General features: G+C 38.8%; 1 protein-coding gene across 7 annotated transcripts in view; it reads left to right on the forward strand.

Annotated features, from left to right (window-relative positions):
- The window catches only part of KIF21A (kinesin family member 21A), a 77,150-nt gene that overhangs the window by 42,128 nt on the left and 11,368 nt on the right, over positions 1–23,654 (forward strand). For 4 of the 7 annotated variants that reach the window (XM_075274140.1, XM_075274144.1, XM_075274143.1 and 1 more), the window contains 10 exons: positions 1,702–1,849; positions 3,440–3,634; positions 3,857–3,958; positions 5,327–5,492; positions 7,612–7,632; positions 10,297–10,357; positions 12,380–12,434; positions 15,688–15,905; positions 20,783–20,896; positions 21,321–21,449. In XM_075274140.1, the coding sequence (XP_075130241.1) occupies positions 1,702–1,849; positions 3,440–3,634; positions 3,857–3,958; positions 5,327–5,492; positions 7,612–7,632; positions 10,297–10,357; positions 12,380–12,434; positions 15,688–15,905; positions 20,783–20,896; positions 21,321–21,449 (1,209 nt within the window). The remainder of the gene's footprint in view (positions 1–1,701; positions 1,850–3,439; positions 3,635–3,856; positions 3,959–5,326; positions 5,493–7,611; positions 7,633–10,296; positions 10,358–12,379; positions 12,435–15,687; positions 15,906–20,782; positions 20,897–21,320; positions 21,450–23,654) is intronic. The other 3 variants (XM_075274145.1, XM_075274146.1, XM_075274141.1) reach the window with 2 other exon arrangements.

A 23,654-nucleotide genomic window follows, 5' to 3' on the forward strand; every position in this document is an offset into this window, starting at 1 on the left:
AAACACAGGAACAGGGAAAATGTCCAAATAACACAAATATCAGTCAGTTGTCAATAGCTTACATCTTCAGAGTAGTTAAATCATCTGGATATCTTGTAGTTACAGCTTGGTTCATGCTTGATCATCTGGTCTGGTCATCTGGGATATTCACAACATCTTGTCCAGGATGACAGAGAGGGATGGCAGACAGACCTGCCATAGATTCCCCATGGATCCTCCTCATGGATGACCCCCATGGATGACGACCCCGACGTGTGTGTCTGTCACTCATTTATGTTCATGAGAGTGGGTGTTACCTTCCATGTTACAGCTATGTAAGGAGATTTCTACTATGGTGTACTCTAACCGCACCCATGTTCCCAGAATATAAGAGTATGTGATGTCAGTAGAGTATTAACCCCATGTCTGCTAGAGAATATTGTAAATATAATATTTAACACATACCGACAAGAACCGGGATTTTAGGTGAAAGGCGGCGCAGAGAAGACAACGAAAGGTAGGAGACAAATAGCCTTTCTTCAGGCTATTCTGACGTGTTAGTTAGAAAAAAAAAGTGATTGAATGATAGGATCCCTTTAAAGTTGTAGATAATTCAAGTTAAACATTTTTGCAAATATAAATAATAATTTTGTAGAGTTTTAAAAATTTTCTCTAAATATTCTGTTGTCACAAGTTGTTGTCTTGATCGGTCGCTAGTGGATACAACCATGAATGCTGGACCTTCCTAGGGTCAGAAAATCAGCCATGACAGCTATGCATATAAGTAAAAATAAAAAAAATTGGCCCTTGAAATACAACCATACAAAAGCAGAAATAATTTCTTGGTCCATAATGTCTAATATAAATACATATCTTCAAGCCAAAACAATGCACCAAACCCCAAAATATAGGGTCCTGCATACTGTACACTCTGAGAAAATGCATTGTAAAGTAACATCGCTTTGATTAATTTTCCAATTTTTTTTTTTTTTTTGCCAAGAAATGGAGTATAAAGCTCATCACCACCAAGGATGAAATTGGTTCTTTTCAGTTAAATCATGAAAATTACCTCACTATATCATATTATTGTTTAATGAGATTTTTTTTTTTTTTTTGCATATTTTTAATTTTAGATGTGTTCTGAAAGTTCTAATCTGCAGCAAAAGTAATCTTATTAATAGCCTTAGTTCAGGAATCATGAGTATTTATTTTTAATTACAGAATTCTAATTTTAATGAAGGTACAGTAGTTATTGCATAATGTTCACAATCCCCAGCTGGGAACAGTAGCTGTGGGAGGATGGATAGCAATATCACAGCAGCGTGGGATAATTACAGTACGTTAAGCTTAATTAAGATTTAGCATTGCATACTTGAGCGCCTCTGTGTTGTGTTTTATGGATTTATTTTTCTCCCTCATTTTTCCTTTTAGCCAGCCATTGACTACTGTATATAATAAAACATGTATATTACAAAGCAAATTTTGTATAAGGAAAAAAATATATCTCTGTACCGTATTAGCCAGTGGATATGAAATGTAAAGATTGAAAGTCCTCAGTAGTTGATACCTTTTTTTAATGGCTAACAAAAATGATAGTAGTCTCGAAAGTTTGCAATCTGTCATCATTTTTGTTAGCCATTAAAAAAGGTATCAACTACTGAGGACTCTCAGTCTTTACAAAGCGTATTTTCTAATTGTACCTGCAAATTCCTTTATTGGCAGGAAAAAACATCAAAGGAAAGGATCTAACACTTACACTTCAAAGGCGGCCAGACAGAAATGGCAGTCTCTGGAACGAAGGATAACTGACATCGTGATGCAAAGGATGACCATCTCCAATATGGAATCCGACATGAACCGGCTACTGAAGGTGAAAGAGCAATATTCTCTTACAATGAGGATAAGTTTAAAAACTGAAAAAAGATGTAAAAGAATATAAAATATCATACAAGGATGAGTGTGTGTTAATGGGACTTGAAAATACTCTAAACTGAGAGACAAATTTTATCGAATAAACTGGTAATTGCTATCAAAACGCCTAACATAATAAATTAAACATTGCACGTATCCAATGTAAATAAACAAGTCACCTACACATAAATCAGTAAAGGGTTGTGTTCATCTTACCCAGTTAATAGTAGAAAAAAAATAAAATGGAGCCCCAGGTAGATACATTTCATGGAGTTTAATTAGAGCATAATTTACTGTATTTTAATTGACATAGTAAAATCTACACTGAATGTAGTATAGAAAGAGAACTGTGCACTTGTTTGTGATACATGTAGAAAGCAGTACACTGTGTTGCAGTACAGGTAGTAAGCACTCCACTGGAAGTAGCACAAAAAGGGACCAGTGTACAGCATGTACATGTAGAGAACTGTATATACAGCTACATATATACTGCAGATAGTAAGCAGTATGCAACATGTGGTACAAGTTGACAGCACTTCACTACATGTACAGGTAGAAATAAGTACAGTGCATGTAGTACAGGTATAAAGCAGTACATTGCACATGGTACAGATGGTACAAATAGCAGTACACTACATGCAGTACAGGTAGACTGCAGCGCAGTGCATTTTAGTACAGGTAATGAGCAGTATGATATATTTAGGTACAGGCAGAAAGCACTGCACTACATGAGCAAGTAGTGAGAAGTTCATTGCATGTAACACAGATTTAGTGCAGTGCAAACAGTACAGGTTAAAAGCAATACACTGTATTTAGTATATGTGGAGAGTAGAACACTACATTTAGTAAAGGTAGTGAGCAGTACACTAAATTTGTTGCAACTAGAAAGCACTACATGTACAAGTAACAATAATTTCTTTGCACTGCACTACTCTAAGCCTGTATTTCAAGCAAACGGTACATTTAGAGAGCAGTACACTACATTTAGTACAGGTAGTGAGCAGTGGTATATTAGCTGTGATGCAGACAAAGATACACATCTTTGGCTATGCGACATATCTTACACCCAAAGCCACTGTACCTATATCATCATCGCTAACATATAGTTGCAGTGTATGGAGAGTTAGTGTGCTTGCTTTCATGGCTACCATTGTTTCATTCATTTTTTTCTGAAATGAGGTTCAGTATTCCTGTTCTGGCTATCGGGGGAAATCTCTGTGCTCAGGCCCCCAGCAATTTTACATTTGACACTTTTTCTGTGGATAGGTAATAATGGAGTGATGTCATCTATCCTGTCCTATCACACAGGTACTGTGCTACGGAAATGCTGTGTAAACAATTGGAGGAATAAATTCACATAGCAGGAAAACAAAGCAGCATTTCTAAAGCAATGTATTTAGGAAAACTCTTCAATTTAAGCTACCAGTTTTGATAGGATCCTTGAGATGGAACAACCCCTTTAAGTGCAACAGTCTTTGTCTATGTGTTTAGTCATTAAAGTACTGTGGATTTATTGCTTTCACTTTATTGTTTTTATCTTCTATTACAGCAACGGGAGGAGCTCACAAAAAGAAAAGAAAGAGTAACAAGAAAGCGGGACCGAATTATGAAGGAAACTGGTGATCTTGACAAAAACCTTAACAATCTTAATGAAGAAATTGAGTCATTGAGTGCAAATATTGACTATATTAATGACAGTATATCCGACTGTCAGGCCAGTATTATGCAGATGGAAGAGGCTAAAGTAAGATATTTAAATAATTCCTTTTATTTGTAGCCTTTTTCTCACCTTATTTCTTTTGCTTCCTTTTCCTCTTTTTATTCTTTGACTAATTCTTTAGTAATTTTTCTTCCTGTCTGCACCATGTAATGAGGCATGAGTAGCAGCCAAGACATGCCATTCATTCATTCATACTCATGTTGTTCTTCACTATTTAAATATAAATTTGGTACATTTCTCCTATAGGAAGAAGGAGATACTTTGGATGTTACTGCTATTATCAGTTCTTGCACTTTAACAGAGGCGCGATACCTCCTTGATCATTTTCTTTCCATGGCTGTCAGCAAGGTAACACTGTTAGTTGCTATATTTTTAGAACTTTTATGACGTACATCATGTTATGTACCCAAACATATTTTTAATATGTTTCCAGTGAAGTGTGTCAGAAAAAGGACAGAATGGTTTGTTCATTTGAAACCTGCATGGCACATAACGTTTGCAGATAATGGGAGAATCATTCTGTCCGTTAACCTTTTTACTGTATGAACTTGGTTGTCCGGTGAATTGTTGCACTGCATATTAAGGGGTGTATCAGATACAAATTTATCTTTACTTGGGGTGAGCTGTAGTTTTTATTAGTATAATTTTGTGCTACAAGCACTTTTTTGTTAACTTTTTCTACCTTTTCGAGTAAAGTGATTGAAAAAATGTAATTCAACTACTGTTGGTGTTTTATTTTTTTCATTATGACATTCACCATGCCAGATAACTCATATAACATGATACATTTTCTGATGCAGTGATACACATGATATTTATTTTTTAATATATTTTTTATATGCACAATAGGAAAATGTATTTTGAATTTGTGATATTTTTCGTTTTAATTTAACAACTTTAACTATTTTTTGGTTTATTTTTAGTCCTCCCTAGAGAACCTGAACATACTGATGTTAGGATCACTTTTACTTTACTATAGCAGTGTACTATGCTTGTGGCATTTTTTTTTTTTTTTTTTATTAAGCAGGCACTCAACAAATTTTGCATAAATTGTTATAGTAAAAAATTCTGTAATCTAAACCAATAAGAGGACAAAGAAACATGTTTCTTTTAAATGATGTTTTCCTGTTCCTCCTCCCTCTGCTAAGCTGATTTTCAATCTGAAAATTGTACTATAACCATCTTGAAATAGATGGAAGGTCATATGTCTTAAATTCCACATGTGTATAGAGAGGGAGGAGTAAGCAGAGAGGGTGAGATAGGAACAGAAACAGAGACTGTCTGATGCTCACAACCAAAGTAGTTTATTAACCTCTATAAAGGTCAGTATTCCCCTATATATGTCCTGCACGGTCCTGGGGCTGTTTCTGAGTGACAGAGAAAGATAGAAAGCAGATTCTCATCTGCTTACTGTGTTCAATTTGTGGCCGGTAGTCTGTGCATCAGCTCAGAGAGAATATCATTCTAGATATAGCTTACAGAGGGGAAATCCGCTAAGTAATGCAAAATCAAAGTAATATAATGTCTAGAAATAACATTAATCCTCATGTACAGACACAGGCAGCTTAATCTGAAATGTCAAATGAAACAAGAGTTACGCTTTAAGCGCTGCCAGATTTAATTTTTTCAGACTGTTGTTTGAAATCTGGAACTGTAAGAGATGTCATAGCCTGAATTGCAGTATGTTACTTTAAAATACAATTCATTTTCTTGTAGGGTCTCCAGACTGCCCAGAAAGAGGCTCAAGTTAAAGTTCTAGAAGGACGTCTGAAACAAATTGAAATCACAAGTGCCACGCAAAATCAACTGTTATTCCATATGTTAAAGGAAAAAGCAGAGCTGAATCCCGAACTTGATGCTCTGTTGGGCCATGCTTTACAAGGTTGGATCCTAGTTTAAGCAAACATTTCTTTTGCATGTTAGTTTTTTGCATGCTTATAAAAACTACCCTGACGTGTTTTACCTGAATAAATGCTGTATGTGACTGCTTTGAGGTTAACACAGTATGTTTCCAAATGAACTTCTTTTCTACATATATATGATCAGACCACACATTCCATTCTTTACTAAAGGGTAAAATTGCATTAGAATAATTTATTACAGATGTTTTTTTTTTTATTTTGTGCTGGTGAATCTATTAGGCCCGGTTCACATCTGCATATGGGTTTCCATTTGGGGTTCTGCTTGGGGGACCCACAAATGGAAACCTATACACTTAAAAAGCGCTTACCTTCAGGTGCATGTGGTTTCCGCACGGTGTGTCCGCACGAAACATGCGGAGAAATAGTGGTGCTTCCAGCACTTTTCCCTCCACATGTTTCTTGCGGAAACCACAAGGACCCCATTATAGTCTATGGTGTCCGTGTCTTTTCTCAAAGTAAACACTTTTAAATGCGTATAGCTTTTCGTTCAGGGGGTCCCCAAGTGGACTTCTCAAATGGAAACCTGAACGCTGATGTGAACCGGGCCTTAGTCAGTTTACTAGCTGCCTGATAGCCATTTGCTTGGAAAAAGTATATATTTGTAGAGATGAGTGAACACTGTTTGGATCAGCCGATCCGAACAGCACGCTCCCATAGAAATGAATGGAAGCACCTGGCACGCAGACTTTGCCGGCCGCTTGACCCCCCGCGTGCCGGCCGCTTCCATTCATTTCTATGGGAGCGTGCTGTTCGGAACGGCTGTTCCGAACAGTGTTCTCTCATCTCTATATATTTTGCATTTTTCATTTTATATATTTTAATGTTCAGATTAAAATTTTCTTAAATGCTTGTGATTACATTAGGGTTTCAAAAATGAAAAAGAAAAATATCTCATGCAGCATTTTGTTTTTTAATGCATTTTTTATTGGCTGGGGGCCGTCAAACACTGCAGCTAGATGTCCCTTCAGTCTTGCCCTTTCCAATCCCTTAGTCGCACTTGATGAACATGTCTTTTTTCAAACGTACTTACTATGTAACTATCAAAACACATCATGATGTAGGTTCAAATCCTTATCATGGGTTAAGAAAAACTTTGTACAGCATTTATTCTGCTTTTATTTTAAAGATCACATGAAATGTACTTTGTTTATAAATTTTATTTCTTACTGAAATTCCTTAGTTTATTTCTTCATAACTATACTACTTGTTCCACAGAGGTTTAAACCAAATTCTGCTGCTGTGACCCGTGATTTTGTAATATAATTGCGGAAAACACTCTTGGCTTTTTAGGCTTAGTATATAGTAAACAGTCTGTTCTGTTACCTGCAATGGGCAATTGGGGGATTTTCATTTGAATAAGGTGATGTCTAGATCTAGGGCTTGGCTTTGTTGAAAAATGTTGGTTGTGGGCTTTCAGAATCATAGCTTACCCTACGTCTTTCAATATTTTTTTTTTTTTTGCCTTGGCCACTTCTACATTGGAGTCTGTGGCAAAGTTTGCACATAAGGCTACATGCACATCACTATGGCTAGCACATTAATAGTGCACCCTGTTTTGTGCATGGAGTTTTCACAGATTATAAAACTAGTTACTTACCATATTCTATAACCTGTATGTAAAATCTGCACTATATGACAATAATGGCTCTATGTAGACCTTTCCTCACATAATTGTTTTTGCGCTGTTTATTCTAGTATATTTATGAGACCTTTTTATGATTATTGGTGCTTTTAATAGATGTATTTTTATTTTTTTCTGGAAAGTGGATAAATCAGTGTACAGTGTGGGAGGGCTTGCAGATTTCTATTGGTTATAATGGTGTTGCAGTACTTATGGCGACTCTTCAAAATTGTCTAAATGACGTGGTTCATAAAATTAATAGTGTAATTCCATAACTAATGCAGTATATTCAGAGCTCCCTCCTTCAAGTTGAATGTGTTTTTGTTACTTCTCTCCTTCTATCATGCGATCTTTAAGTAAATACTTTATGATAAGAATGGCATTTAGTTCTCTTGGCACATGAATCTGTTTTGATTGTGGTGTTGGTTTTTGTTTCCTTGTTGCTTGAATTCATACAGACTTAGATAGCATACCACTGGGTAAGTATGTCTTTAGCTTACTATGTGTTGTGCAAATGCATGACTTACTAATTATCCATATGCACTAACCGGAAGACCACGCAGACCTTCTGAGAATGTGCCAATGTTGCATGTCCTACTACTGTATGACCACAGCCTTTCATTCATGCATTTCTACTTCCATCCCCTAGCATATATTACTCAAGATATTAACAGCTGAATGCTGATAATATTGCTTCTTGTAAAAACAAAAACATATACATCACTGTTAACCTTTCAGGTGCACCATGAATAACATGTTCTAAGTCATGTCTTTTTTTTTTTTTTTTTTAATTCACTTACATATAGTAAGACGTTTATTCTAACTCCTTTTTAGACTCCTCTTTCATATCCATATTTACTGTAGTTTAGTTCCAATCAAAAGTATTTGGTTTAGTCATTAAGAAGAAAATAATTTGTATCTGTTAAGGTAAGCCTACTCCTAGAATAAAGGATTAGTAAAAGATTTATATTTATGTATATATATATATATATATATATATATATATATATATATATATATATATATATATATAGCAAATCTTGTTGACTTATTTGTATTTTTATAATATTTAAAAGACTGGTTCAATGGTCATTGGGAACTATTAGTATCTGAAAAGATATATATAGGTTTTCCATATTGGCATTTATAGTGGTATAGTACATGAATATACATATTTCTTTCTAAGTTTACTATATTTATATAGTATTTATATTATATACTATATTTATATTTGAGTGATTAAAGTGCATAGTTAATAAAGTGCAAGATAGTTTCAAGTTACTACCTACTAAGCTTTGTAACTTTGTGCTCTTTACAGCACATACGGTCACTTACTCCTCAATAAAAAAAAAAAACATTTAAAAAACAACATAGTTTTTGGTAAAGTTAGTTATTTTTAAGACCCTTTGCACATGACTGAGTGTGCATCTGATTTGGGGTTGAGTTTGCAGTTATGAATTCACATATGTGAGGACTTCCAAGTTCTGATGACATGTAGCAGGATAGGACCTGCTCTATAATCATCCGGAACGGAATGAATCAGAAGCCCCTATAGATGTGAATGCATAATGGAATGTACTTGGATGTTACTCTGAGTGTCATACAAGTGCATTCTGCTGCAAACTCGGCTCTACATCGCAGTCTCACACGGTTGTGTGCATGGGGTCTAAAGTGTATATTAATATTTGAAAACCACTTTGCAGTTAATGTGTGTCTATAATCTATGTAAAAGGCTTTGCACCTGTAACATATATTTTACTGATCCTGAGTTACACCTTGAATTAATAGTCAAAACTATTTACACTTCTTCAGATTGTTATTGGAAACTGTCAACAAGTTTTCCATCAGACATTACCTCAGCAGAGTAGTTGATAGACTAGCTTTTTTGTCCATGAACTAACCGTGCAGTGCCTCATAGATGGATAGATGACGAAGGTCTAACATTAAACCAGCATGGAATGCTGGGTGATTTTAGACCTAATGTCTGAAATATTGTGAATGCAGCTCCAGGCTCTAACACATATAGCACTGAATGTAATCAGGATCAGTCTAAACTATTCTACATTATATGAAGAGTCATTGTGTCTGTGTGTGTATATGTACGGTACAGTACAGTATAGTATGTGTGTGTATGATTGATATACCTTCACTTCCACGTTATTGTTGTTAATGATTGTGATTATAATTGACACAGGTGTGTGTGTGTGTGTGTGTATATATATATGTATGTGTGTGTGTGTGTATGTATGTATGTATATATATATATATATATATATATATATATATATATATATGCACACATATATAAATTAGTGGAGACTAGCTAGGTAGCAGCAACAGTGCGGACATCTTACTGCTGTCATCTCTCAGCTTCAGCCAGGACCTGTTGCTATTGTCTCTCAGCTTCCATCTGGGCTGCTGCTGAAGGATGGTGTGCCCAAACTGCTTTATCAAGTCTTCCATGTTGGATGTCTCATTTCTAATGCCTTCTGCAGCCTTCACTCAGGACATAAGGAGATGGGGGAAAAAAAAAAAAAACACAGGTGTATGACTCTTTAAGGCCATTTTAGACTGGGTTCCTGCATCCGAAACACCATATGTGGAAGAATAGCTTGAGAGTAGCAGTAGCATTGTGGACCAAAACAGTCATAGACGGACACAAAAAGTCTAGTGGTAGGACTATCTTATTTTAGGATTATCTTATGAGAAAAGAAAAACAAGCAAAATAAAATAGAGCCTTAACTTTCGGCAAAAAGGAAAACAAAAACCATTCTTGTCCGAACTTTAACTAAACAGAAAGAAATCTAGCTATACATGTGGCTTGCTTCAGCCACATGAACAAATAAAGCAGCTTATAGCTCTCACCAGACACCGTACTCCAGGACAGACCCAGGCACCTCCTCCCATTCCCAGGATCTGCCTTGAACTGAAACTCCAGCAGCCTCTTATGGGAAGCGAAGAGCCCAACTGACAAACCTAGGCTGAGGCCTCCTCCATAGGTGTACATGAGCAAACCATCACCAGATATAGTGTGACTCCAGGACCCTGCCAGTCACCTTCTAATTTAATTATATATATAATTTATTTATATTTACATTGAATATGATGTTTACAGGTTTATGCTTTCTATTTTTCTATTTTAGAAAATCAAGAAAATAGTAGTGATGAGGAAGGGTCATTGCAAAGCCCTGGAACAGAAGGAAGGTATGTTGTTCCAACAATAGTTTATTTTCAGTATTCCTTTTAAGAGAAATCACACTGAGATTCCTCACTGCAGCACTGCTTGCTGGTGTTGCCTTTAAAGGGGTTTTCAAGCATAACCGTTTTTTTTTTTTATATATATATATATATATATATATATATTAGGCTGGGGAAAGTGTGTGTGTGGGGGGAAACGAGCAAAAATACTCTCCTGTCCCTGGTGCTTTGTTCTGACGGAAGTCCCCACTGTGCACATGACCACTGAGGCCAATCAGCGGTTTGATAAAAGTGATACAGGATGTCACAGTGCATCAAGGATTTCTGCCACAAGAAAATACCGGAGCAGCAGTACCAGATCATGCTGGGAGACACCAGAGCATCTTCCCCTGCCTAATATTTATCTTATAGAGCTTTAAGAGCTCTGAGGCACTGAACCAATCAGAAGCTAAGGAGTGATGTATGAAATCTGTTCTTAACTCCCCATGTGCCTGCTATTAGTTAATAGTGATTAGTTAGGCTCCTGTTCTCTGATCATATCTGTTGGTTTGCTGTATTCCTGACCTTGGCTTGTATATTAGATATTCGCTTGATTTCTAATTTTTTACTTTAACACTCGGATTGACATCAACGTGGGCACGCTTATTCCTTTGATTCCCACTCTCCTGGTTTAATGTCTCTTGTGAGTTTCGCTATGGGTCTGGATCTAATTCCAGCTCAAGACCAACTGGCTTTGCATATCTGCTCTCTAGTATCTGACATTTTCTGCAGTTTTGGAGTGTTGTTTCTGTGGCAATTTCATAACAATTATAGCTTTAATTTTAAATTGATGCATTCTCGTAATACTAATTTCTAATTATTTTATTTTCTATATAACTGCAACCATTTCTACAATGCCTTTTTGAGAATGTGCTTCCATGAGTCTGTCTTTTGTCGCTGTAGATTTTAGTTAATCTTTCTGGTTGCCGTTTATAATTAGGAACTTGTACTGGGAAAATTTCAGATTGCGTCTTAAAGGGGTATTTCCATGTACATAACCAATTTTAAATTTGTAGATAATTAAAAGTTAAACATTTTTGCAAGTATAAGTAATTAAATATTTTGCAGAGTTTTAAAGATTTTCTCTAAATATCTTTTAGTCACTGTCTTGTGGTCTTGATTGGTTGCCAATAGACACAACCATGAATGCAAGATCTTTCTAAGGTCAGAATATCAGCAATGGTTTCTTTATCGTGGCCAGGAGATCTTCTCATACATGTAGTATTCCTGCATGATAACACAGTTGCAATAAGAAAAACATGGCTGGTTTTTTTTTTTTTGACAAGTCTCAAACCATATAAAGTTACTGCATTTGTGGTTGTATCCATTGGCAACCGATCAAGACAACAACCTCTCACCAAATAGATAGATAGAGAAAATCTTTAAAACTCTGCAGAATTTTTAACCACTTAAATTTTCAAAAATGTTTAACTTTTAGTTATCTACAAATATAGATATAATTATATTAATGGGAATACCCTTTTAAGTGATTTCAACAATGTGAAGATATTTTTTTTATGCTCATTATAACCATTGTGCTTTTATGAGAGTTTGGTATCCTCAAGTGACAGATCATATTGGGTTTATTTAATTTAACTCTGCTTTGAGACTTAATAGTGTTACGCTGGGTTCACACCAGCGTCTGGACTCCGTTATCAGGTTTCCGTCTTCTGCATGCTGAAGAAAGAAACCTGTCATGCCGAGTCCGGCCGTGAGCGCCGGTGAGCGTTTTATGCTCTCCGCAGCTAAACCGTTTTTTTAAAAACCGGACACAGAGTACTGCATAAAACGCTCACAGCCGGACACTTTTCAAACCCATTCAAATGAATGGGTTTGGAAAGATGCCGGCAGGTTTCAGTATTCTGTCCTGTTTTGTGCAGTGAAACGGAAACCTGCAGAACAGAGTGCCGGGCACAGATTTGAACGAGTCCTTAGTAAATAGAAAAGAAATAGAAAATGATATTCTTCTGTTTTTATTATTTTGTCTAGTACTCTTTCATCTGATTTAATGAAACTTTGCGGTGAGGGAAAACCCAAAAGCAAGGTGAGCAGTAAATTTATATAGATCCTGTCTACTTATTAACTTATAGCTCCCTAGTATATGCCTTTTAACCATTTATTGAGAAATATTCATAGAAAGTGTATTGTTTATAAATATATTTAATAGTTAGCTGTAATATATTCTAGACAAAGATAATTGCAACATTTTTGGTTGCACTGATTTGGTATTTATATATGTCTATCTATCTATATACATATATACAAAAGGTACCTAAAAAGTGACTTTCTTACTCTTCTCATTGAGGAACACAGGACTATGGGTATAGATCTGGCCACTAGGAGGTTGACACTAGGAATAAAAAAAAGTTGTTTGCTCCGCCTCTGGGCTATACTTTCTCCACAAAGACTATGGTATCAAGTTTTAGCTTAGTATCCATAGGGTACAGCATTCTGCAAAGAGTGCCTCGCTAGTCACCCAGTCCCCACTCGCCGTATCGGTGACCAGTGACCCACTACCGTGTGCGAGCTACACTGAGGGGGTGATCCTGCGGCACCTTAAGACAGTGGATCAGGTAAATACCTGAAGATCCCCCACCCTCCCCGGGCTTCCGCTGCTTCTAGGACTCTTCCTAGCCTCCTCACTGGCCCAGGAGAGATCCAGGGGAAACTTTAAGAGGTAGTTCTTTTCCTCAGGAAGCCTGCTTTTCCTGTTTTTTGGTTATTTTTTTTTTTTTTGGGGGGGGGAGGTTCTTCTCAATTTACAACCTCTTCGGGCCCCTGCAGTCTTCAACTCTTTTCCAGTCATCCTTGTGGGACACAGCACCTGGGAAACTCACTGCGCAGGCTGCTGCAACAGTACAATGATTGCACTTCTCCAGTGGTCTGGTAGGCTATCCTCCCTTAAGGCCCCTTCTTCCATGTCCTCCCACGATGAGCCATCCCACTCCTTGGCCCTTCCCGCTGCTACCATGCTGCTTTATACCTGCACTCGCTTATAAAATGTTGTCATGCAGTCAGCCTGAGAACATCTGATCTTTCTGTATTTTCCTATGCCAGTTCAGGACCCTCTCTGACGGAATCTCTCCTGGACTGGGCGGCTTTCCTTACTCAGGCCAAAAGGGACCTCACCTGACTTAACCAATCTGTAGTGTAAACTTTGGCATGGCTGGTTTCCCTCCCAAGTCGGCGCTCAGTCGGTAATTCTAGGCCCCTCCCCAGGCGCTCTCATCAAACCCATCCAGGACAACCAGCTGCTCATTTCTCAAATTCTAAATGCTTCCATGTACCTGTGCGAAACTTCCCTGGAGGGATCTTGCCGATTAGCCAAGGCAATCCACCATACTGCTTGGATCAGTTCTTGGAATTTTGAATCAGCCGCTAAGAAGGCAGTCATGGTTCTTCTATTCTCTCAGAATAAACAGGGCTGGCTTTTTGGCAAAGGCTTGGAAAAGCTCATCTCTGAAGCAATGAGGAGGAAAAAAGCGTTCTCCTTCCCCAGTGGCGTTCTAAGTGTCAGCCTCAGTGTTTTTGGGACTCGTGCTCTAAGAAGCCCTCTTTCAATCCCAGACCTTCCTGGAGACACTGCACCAAGTCCTACAGTCCTACAGTCCTACAGGCAAGCCCTCTGCATGGAAGTCCTCCCTCACCCTGAAGATCTGGTTTGCCAGCATCAACAATGTCTGGGTCCGAGAGGTGGTGTCGACCGACTACTCTATCAAGTTCTCCTCCCTTCCTGATGAAAGATTTTTTTCTGTTCACTTTTCCTTCTTCCCCCACTCAAGCGGCCGCCTTTCTCCAGGCTGTCTCCACGCTTCAACGGCAGGGCATCATTATCCCTGTCCCGACTTCAGTGTTTCTGGTGTTTTTATACCAACCTATTCACCGGTCCCAAGAAGGACGAAGCTCTTCACCCCATTATGGACCTGAAGGGGCTCAACAGCTTCATCCGTGTCTTCATGTTTTGCTTGATATCCCTGCGGTCGATGGTGGCCAGAGAATTTCTGTTGTCCATCAACATCTGGGACGCTTACCTCCACATTCCCATCACACGGTTATCAGCGTTTTCTTTATTTTCCGGTGGGTTTGCATCACTTTCATTATGTTGCTCTCCCTTTTTGGCTGGCCTTCCATTCCCTCCCCACTGAGTGTTTTACTGTAACTCAGCTGCTTCTAACAGCAAGGCTGTTGAAGCCTAGGTTCTGAGGTGCTGCGGGTTTTCAGAGTCTGTTATCCAAACCATTCGCAAGGCCCGGAAACCCCAGTCAGCAGAGATCTATCATTGCATGTGGAAGGCCTACATTCAGTGGTGTGAGTAATGACTTCCATCTATTCTCCTTTTCTCTTGTCTGGATCCTGGCCTTTTTCCAGTCCAGTCTGGACCAAGGTCTTTTTTTTTCTCTTAAGGGACAGGTTTTTGCTCTTTCCATCCTTTTCCAGAAGTCCCTTGCTTTCTGGCCTCAGGTGAAGACTTTTCTGTAGAGAATGTCGCACTGTGCTCCTCCCTACCATCCTCGCATGGAACCTTGGGATCTTAACCTAGTCTTTGAGGTTATCCTTCCTCCTCCATCTTCTTTTTTGCCTAAGGTGGTTTCTTCTTTCTGCATTAAAGAGGACATTCTCTTACCATCTTTCTGCCTAGATCCCAAGCACCCATGTGAGAGTTCTCATCACTGCCTGGATGTGATCCATTTGTCTCTCACTGACCCCTGCCATCCTTCCAACGACTTTTTTGTTCTCCCTGAAGCTTCCATCTCCAGGTAGATTCGGTCTGCTATCAGGTAGCTCAAGAGCCAGCCATTGCCTCTCTGTGTGACTACTCCCTTCCACCAGAGCTGTCTGAGCCTCTTGGTCTGTTTGGCCTCAGGCTTCTGCTGCCCAGGTCTGCATGGTTGCACCTAAGCCTCTGTCCATACCTTTATCAGGTTCTATCAGATCCATTCTCTGGTCTATGCCGATTCCAGCTTGGGCCATAGGTTTCAGCAAGTGGCTGCACGCTTCGTTATGGCCGTGTACAGTGTCAATTTTTGCCTGGGCAACCCTTTTAACTGATCTCCCATAGTTAAGCTTTGAGACCAGCAGGTTTGTGAATACAGTTTTTGACTGTTCATATTTGTACTGGAGAAGTACAAGAACACACATTGTATATACAAATGTCAATCCAGTTTATTTCTATATTCAAGCTATGTTGCTCTTCAAAGATCTTTAACCAGTAAAAGTGTAAAAAAATATATATTTGCAATTTAAGATAAGATTCTTTTCAGCTTCTGTTTAATGTTTTTTTTGTGTGATCTTAACAGGCACGAAGAAGAACTACAACCCAGCAGGAGTTGCTTTATGCAGATAGCAGTGAGAGTGCTGCTGATGTTGGAGCAGGAGATAATGGCTTGTCTGCTTATCTGCCTCCTCTTCCTGAAGTGCAAGGGGCTGAGATAAACCTTGAAATGAGCTCCAGCACTGTTAAGGAGAAAGACTCCATTCCTCCTCCTTCTGGCTTATCTTCTAAAATAGGCAGCATGTAAGTCTATCTGTGCTGTATTAACAGTCACTGCTTTCTCTTTCACTTTTTGTTTTGGTTGTATGATGATATGCATGAATTTATGAAACTGCTTCCATGTACAATGTGTTCTTAATCTGACTTGAGTGCATGGGACATTTACTGAGCACACGCATTTACTGCAAAAACTTGAAGCACTTCCCTACAAATAACCATTGATTTCATAAGAAGTGCACATTAATTACATAGGTCCAATTTATTAGATTTTGTTATTGTGTGTATATACATACCTTTGTTGTTATCACTAGTACTATGACGCAAGAGACTGAACCTTTTGTATGAAAGCATGTAGATACCATTTTCATATCTCATGGGTGTAAGGGTTTTATTTCACTATTACCCTATTATTCTTTTAATTTCCTAAACACAGAGCTAAAACATTAGCCCCATCACTGCCTCCACACAATATAAGAGAAGTGTTAATGTAGGTCGATTTTGCTTTAGCAGTCCCTAAAGCTTACTACAGTCCTATGAAAAAGTTTGGGCACCCCTATTAATCTTAATCATTTTTAGTTCTAAATATTTTGGTGTTTGCAACAGCCATTTCAGTTTGATATATCTAATAACTGATGGACACAGTAATATTTCAGGATTGAAATGAGGTTTATTGTACTAACAGAAAATGCGCAATATGCATTAAACCAAAATTTGACCGGTGCAAAAATATGGGCACCTCAACAGAAAAGTGACATTAATATTTAGTACATCCTCCTTTTGCAAAGATAACAGCCTCTAGTCGCTTCCTGTAGCTTTTAATCAGTTCCTGGATCCTGGATGAAGGTATTTTGGACCATTTCTTTCTACAAAACAATTCAAGTTCAGTTAAGTTTGATGGTCGCCGAACATGGACAGCCCGCTCTCAAATGATCTGAAAACAAAGATTGTTCAACATAGTTGTTCAGGGGAAGGATACAAAACGTTGTCTCAGAGATTTAACCTGTCAGTTTCCACTGTGAGGAACATAGTAAGGAAATGGAAGACCACAGGGACAGTTCTTGTTAAGCCCAGAAGTGGCAGGCCAAGAAAAATATCAGAAAGGCAGAGAAGAAGAATGGTGAGAACAGTCAAGGACAATCCACAGACCACCTCCAAAGAGCTGCAGCATCATCTTGCTGCAGATGGTGTCACTGTGCATCGGTCAACTATACAGCGCACTTTGCACAAATAGAAGCTGTATGGGAGAGTGATGAGAAAGAAGCCGTTTCTGCACGTACGCCACAAATAGAGTTGCCTGAGGTATGAAAAAGCACATTTGGACAAGGCAGCTTCATTTTGGAAACAAAAATTGAGTTGTTTGGTTATAAAAAAAAGGCGTTATGCATGGCGTCCAAAAAGAAACAGCATTCCAAGAAAAACACATGCTACCCACTGTAAAATTTGGTGGAGGTTCCATCATGCTTTGGGGCTGTGTGGCCAATGCCGGCATCGGGAATCTTGTTAAAGTTGAGAGTCGCATGGATTCCACTCAGTATCAGCAGATTCTTGAGAATAATGTTCAAGAATCAGTGACGAAGTTGAAGTTACGCCGGGGATGGATATTTCAGCAAGACAATGATCCAAAACACCGCTCCAAATCCTCAGGCATTCATGCAGAGGAACAATTACAATGTTCTGGAATGGCCATCCCAGTCCCCAGACCTGAATATCATTGAACATCTGTGGGATGATTTGAAGCGGGCTGTCCATGCTCGGCGACCATCTAACTTAACTGAACTTGAATTGTTTGTCCAAAATCCCTTCATCCAGGATCCAGGAACTGATTAAAAGCTACAGGAAGCGACTAGAGGCTGTTATCTTTGCAAAAGGAGGATCTACTAAATATTAATGTCACTTTTCTGTTGAGGTGCCCATACTTTTGCACCGGTCAAATTTTGGTTTAATGCATATTGCACATTTTCTGTTAGTACAATAAACCTCATTTCAATCCTGAAATATTACTGTGTCCATCAGTTATTAGATATATCAAACTGAAATGGCTGTTGCAAATACCAAAATATTTAGAACGAAAAATGATTAAGATTAATAGGGGTGCCCAAACTTTTTCATAGGACTGTAAATAGTATGTTAGGCCCCACTTCAGAAAGGTTCCAGTTTAGGAGGAATCAAAACGTTGCTGCTTTGGAGTAACACACTGACCTAATTTTTCATCTATAGGAGTGCTGCTTGTTTTGTCTTTTCTAGTATGTTACCCAGCTATTCTGGAATCCTGAATAACTTATTTATCAAGTCGAAGGGTTTGTCTAGGAATTTGACAAAGGGCCAATTCTGATGACTCATTTATATACAAGCTGGGCCAGAAGAAGTTGGCTACAGTCCTTTTTTAGTGGCCAGATGTCGGCGCAGCTCAGCTCTGATTGACTTCAGTGGATGCTGAGGTGCAGTATTGGTGCTGGTCACTATACTGGGCACACATGGGTAAACCTAGCCTCTCTGCTGCCTGAGGCGGACAATCAAAAGAGCCCCCCTCCCTTACCGTACTGAATATCAGGAAGGGGGTTCGGTGTTCATCTTTTCATTGTCCGCCTCAGGGAGTGTGTGGTGGGGGGTACTAGTGATAATATTACAGTGAATACAATGCAGTAATACTTACAGGAGACGTCTTCCCACATTTCCCATCTCTTCCCTTGGACCTTGATGACCACTTCGTCCAGCTGTGACTTGACTCTGTAAAGTTTGCAACACAGACATCTTGGACTCCTCACTTCTCCACGCACAAAACCCCCATATATTTATATATTATGTCCCACAGCGGCCCCAATAGACTGTGGGGCATAATAGAGGTTGCAGGGGGCCACTGTGGGGCATAATAGAGGTTTGAGGGGCCACAGTGGAGCCTGCAACCTCTATTATGCCCTACAGTGGCCCATCCATGAACTATTATTATACTCAGGGGTCTTTTCGGACCCTCGAGTATAATAATCAGAGACCCAGGGGAGGTGAGGGAACATAATACACAGTTTTACTCACCTCTCTGGGATCCAATGTTACTCCTAGCAGGCTTTGGGCCTATATGGTAATGTCCCAGACGTCATGTGGTCTGGCACATTACCATACAGGTTAAAAGCATGTGCTAGCAGTACCATACAGATTACTGCCAGCACAGGCTTCAGGCCTGTATGGTAATGATACAGGCCCGAAGCCTGTGCTAGCAGTAACAGGCTTTTACCTGTGGTGGCGTTGCTTCAGAACTGAACACTTGGTTCTGGGTTTCCCTGCAGATTTACAGATATGCATGAGATCATCTTATTGCTGTGGCAACCGCTTTTAATCTCAAAACTTAGATTTTTGTAGCCCTAAAAACTCAAAGGGGTCTTTTAATGTATGTATAGTGATTTTCACTTTTATTTTTGAATAGACCTTTGTATTTTTCACATGCAACCATGAAGGTGAACCGGCTGTTTCAAATGGAATGTTTTATCAGAAAATCACATGGTTTTTCAAATCAAGTTTTTGTGTTTCACATATTTTTTAATAATTTTTTTCATCATGATGATTTAAATAAGCTCCAAAGTCATTTTCCTGCCACCAATTACCTGCAATGGGATTCATTTGCGGATGAATAAGCCAAATCAGTGTAGAGTCTTGAGCCGTGGAGTCCGTGGAAAGACTGAGCAGGACACTTATTTTTTTTCAGCATCCTGCTGCAATCTCTGCCTGCCATTGAGTACAATGGGATGCAGAATCTGGGTGGAGTTCGCTACTTTTTCCGAAGGCGGAATCCATCTACAAATCAGCGACAAATTCCTGACTGGCCCCGAATAGGTGGAAGGTAGCTGTTCTGTATCAGATTTATTTCCGTCAGTGACCTTATAATCATCTCAGGCAGACTGACATTGATAGGGATCATCTATATACAGTGTATATAGATAATATAGGAACCACCATTCACAACATAGTATGCATGTAAGCAACTCTCTGTCCCTGCACAATGGCAAAGTATGCTTAGGACTCCTACAAAGATCAGAGGAGATCTCTTCAAACTATTGTGTATTTAGTCTATGTGGCAGCAGTAGGGCTCGTTCACACGGAGCAAGAGGGGGCGGATTTTGGCGCTGAAACCGCAAAATCTGCCTCCTCACAATAGAGGTCTATGCAGACCGCTAGCATTCTTTTTTCCGCTAGCGGTTTGTTCCCGCTAGTGGAAAAAAGAAGCAAGCTGCCCTTTCTTCAGGCAGATTCTGCGGCTAATTGAGCCGCGGCGACCGCCTCGCGGAAGCACCCTCCAGCCTAGGGCTTCACGCTTCCCGCGTCAAAATCAGGACAAAAATATGCGGTCCCGTGTGAATGAGCCCGTAAAGGATATCTCCAAATGTTGTTAACAGCTTGTTAAGATAAGAGAGAGCTTCCATAAAACAGAATTAAAAAAATAAATAAATAAACTCTAAAATCAGAATGCAAAACTATCACTATCTGGTTTTGCTTAGTGAAAAATACAGGTGATACATCTCCTTTAAGTGTAATCTCTGATGTCATCGCAGGCGAATTGACAAAGCCTCAAGTCTACATCCCTTGTAAAAACTTGATAACGCCTTTAAGGTTTATGATGGAGTATTATGTTTGGAGACAAAAATGTTTTACATGCTTTGTCTAGAAGATAACTTTAAATACATTCAGATGTTTATGAATATGGATATATATGTTTTTTGTATAGAAGATAGAATTCTAACAATCCTCCTGATATAAATTATCTTTGCTTCATTGAAATAATTGTATGAAGTACAAAGGCTTGTACTGTCCCTGAGGTGACATGCTAGTTTTCAATGCAGTTATCTGTTACATACTGTAGAATAAGGATTATTTTATTTAGTTTTGTAGTTGACAAGTATTCTACTTTTCAGGTCTAAGCCAATTCCATTGCCAGAGAGGCGCATTCCTGAGCCTTCTCCATCATCAAGAAGGAAAACCTATGAAAAAAGTGGAGAGAAGCTGGGTAAATCCAAAGAACAAAAATTGTACGTATGCTAGTGTACCATGATTACGTTTCTTGTCGCTCCTTAATATTCTCTATTCACGTATTTTACACTACTGTTGCTTCCATGACGTTATAGCCGTCATTTACTGGTAATTGACATTATAGAAATGAGACAACTTGAACCACTGTGTGTTACAGATTTGTATACGATAAATGGAAAAACGTGGTGCTGGCTTGCAAATGAAATACTTTTTTGTGTTTTTGTTCTTGTGTAAGCCTCTGGTTTTTGCTCGTGGAGGACGTTTTACATCGAGTTGCCATTGTTTATTCACAATACTTCCTTGTAATTCATCTAAATTGCTATTTGGAAAGCAGACTTGTATAGCATGAGCCATTTTACCATACTGACCTCCATCCTTTTATAACCCATTGAAGTGAGCCTTCCGTCTTCTTTTTTCTTATAGCTCAGACTCGGGAACTTCAGAGGCTAGTCTATCACCTCCTTCTTCCCCAACAAGCCGAACCCGTAATGAAATGAATGTTTTTAGCCGTCTCACAGTTTCTCAGGGAAACTCAACATGTCAGCAGGATAAGTAAGTTCTAGGACACTAAGTCACCCCCCTACATTGGCAGGCAGAAAACTGCAGTGTTTCAAAATGGAATGGCAGATTGTTTCATTCTGTCTCTTAATATTTTGAGAAATTATCTATTTAGATTAACTGACCTTAACTTGCAGAATTTAGCCGTGCCTTTTCAATACCTGAGATTATGCTGCTTGTAAAGGGAAAGAAATGAAAATTCTGTACAGGAGCTGAGGACCGACTAGCTGGTTTTAAGTGGAAAAAAAATAGATGTTGCACAATAATTGGTCTGGAAGAACCATAAAAGCGTGTATCCTCTTGGTTGTGAGCTTTTTTATTTTATATTCTTTTCATTATCACTGTTATCTCTAAACATTTTCTTTAGGGATAAAAATAAATCCTATTCAAAAAAAAAATTGTAAAAACTAAGCAAAAACATTAACACTTAGCCTACGTTCACATCAGCAGTGGCTTCCATTGTTCTGTTCCAGATGTTTAAAATGACTGGCACTAGAACACTTAAAGGCATGTTTTTCTCCAGAAATGGCATGTTCCCAGGGGTATGTCATCCTGAGGCAACCGCCTTCTATCTTATAAGTAAAAAATAAATGGATATTCCAGTATTTACAAATTCAAGTTATCCCTTATACACTGAATAGGGTATAGCTGCTAGATCGGAAGGGCTATGGATGCCTACTGCTGCTCTATTCAGTTCTATAGGACTGCTGGAGATGGAAAAGTGATGTACTCTATCTTTTTGGCAGTCCTATGAAGGGAAGGAATCGAATAGAAGTGTATATGTGTGACCTTTCGCTCCATTTGTATCGAGGATACATTGGATCCCCATTTTCATTGGGGGTCCTAATGGATGAACCCCACAGATCTAGCAGTTGTGCTCTATCAAGTGGGTAAGGGAATATCTTGTAATTAACAGAATACCCCTTTAATTTTATTTGTTATGGTGGAAAGGGGTTGTCTCAGAATGACATTCCCAGTTTACTTGCCCTATCAGGAAAAGGAAATATCGGAGGCATGCTTCTGTGTGCCAGAACTAACAGCTGTTGTGGTGGACTTATCCATACATTATTTGATAGGACATTCATTTAAATAGCTGCTATGTAACTGCAGTTACCGTTCAGAAGCTACAGCAGGTCAATTTTATGCATAGATGTAGCTTTCCCAAGAGGCTTTCAGTGGATGTGTGAGGTGAGAGAAGCGGGACTTATGGCGATCAGCCAGCTTCATATTTACTTTAGAATTCTGTAACATAAAGGAACAGTCAACTCTTTCCTCCATCATGAGTCTACCAAAATGTTTGTGAATCTCTTGCTTACTGCAACATTCCTCTCCCATTTAATACAGTTTCTGTCCTCCACTCCACATCTCCCTCTGTTTCTCATCTTCCTCTATCCTCTGCTCTCCTGTCACTTATTACCCACGACCCAGCATTTCCCACTTAATATTTTAATGCTGGCTTGCAAGGCTGTTCCCTACCTAACCTCAACATATTTGATATCTAGGCTTCTCAAGACTTCCTTCTTCACTTTCCTCCTATCTGCTCTTCATAAAACTTTCTCTACAATTTCTCCCATTCATACCCTGAAACTTGATACTCCAATACACAAGATTGTCCCTTTAAATTAATTCAATGTTTTTTTTTTTGGGAGTAACTTGAAAACCCACCTTCTCTTCAGGAAAGCCTAAACAGCTTCTACCATCTTCTTTTCCTTCCCTAATAGACTATAAGCTTGTACCGGCAGAATCCTCTCTCCCTCTGTACCAGTTGGTGACAAAATTACTTTATTTAAATGATTTTTGTGTTATATAGGTGAACTGTTTTTCTTGTGAGCTGTAGTGACTGCGCCGGGGCGCAATACAGTAGACGGAGCCTTCTGTGGTGGTCTGTCCCCTATCGATCATGTATTTATGCTCTATCCTGAGAATAGACTTTAAAAAGAAAAAAAATCTTTTTTTTGTCCTATTGTAGATCGTAGCTTCTGCCACATATCAGAAGTTGAATGTTAGACATATTTCCGTTTCATTTGAAAAAAAATTACTTATTTAGAAATTGATGGCAGCGTCACATCTCAAAAAAGCTGGGACAGGGCTGTGTCTACCATTGTGTAGCATCCCCTCTTTTTAAAAGTCTGCAAACACCTGGGAAGTGAGTATGCCAACTGCTGGAGTTTTAGGAGAGGAATATTGCCCCACTGGGTT

This window comes from Leptodactylus fuscus, chromosome 5 (genome assembly GCF_031893055.1).
Source record: "Leptodactylus fuscus isolate aLepFus1 chromosome 5, aLepFus1.hap2, whole genome shotgun sequence".
Lineage (NCBI taxonomy): Eukaryota > Metazoa > Chordata > Amphibia > Anura > Leptodactylidae > Leptodactylus > Leptodactylus fuscus.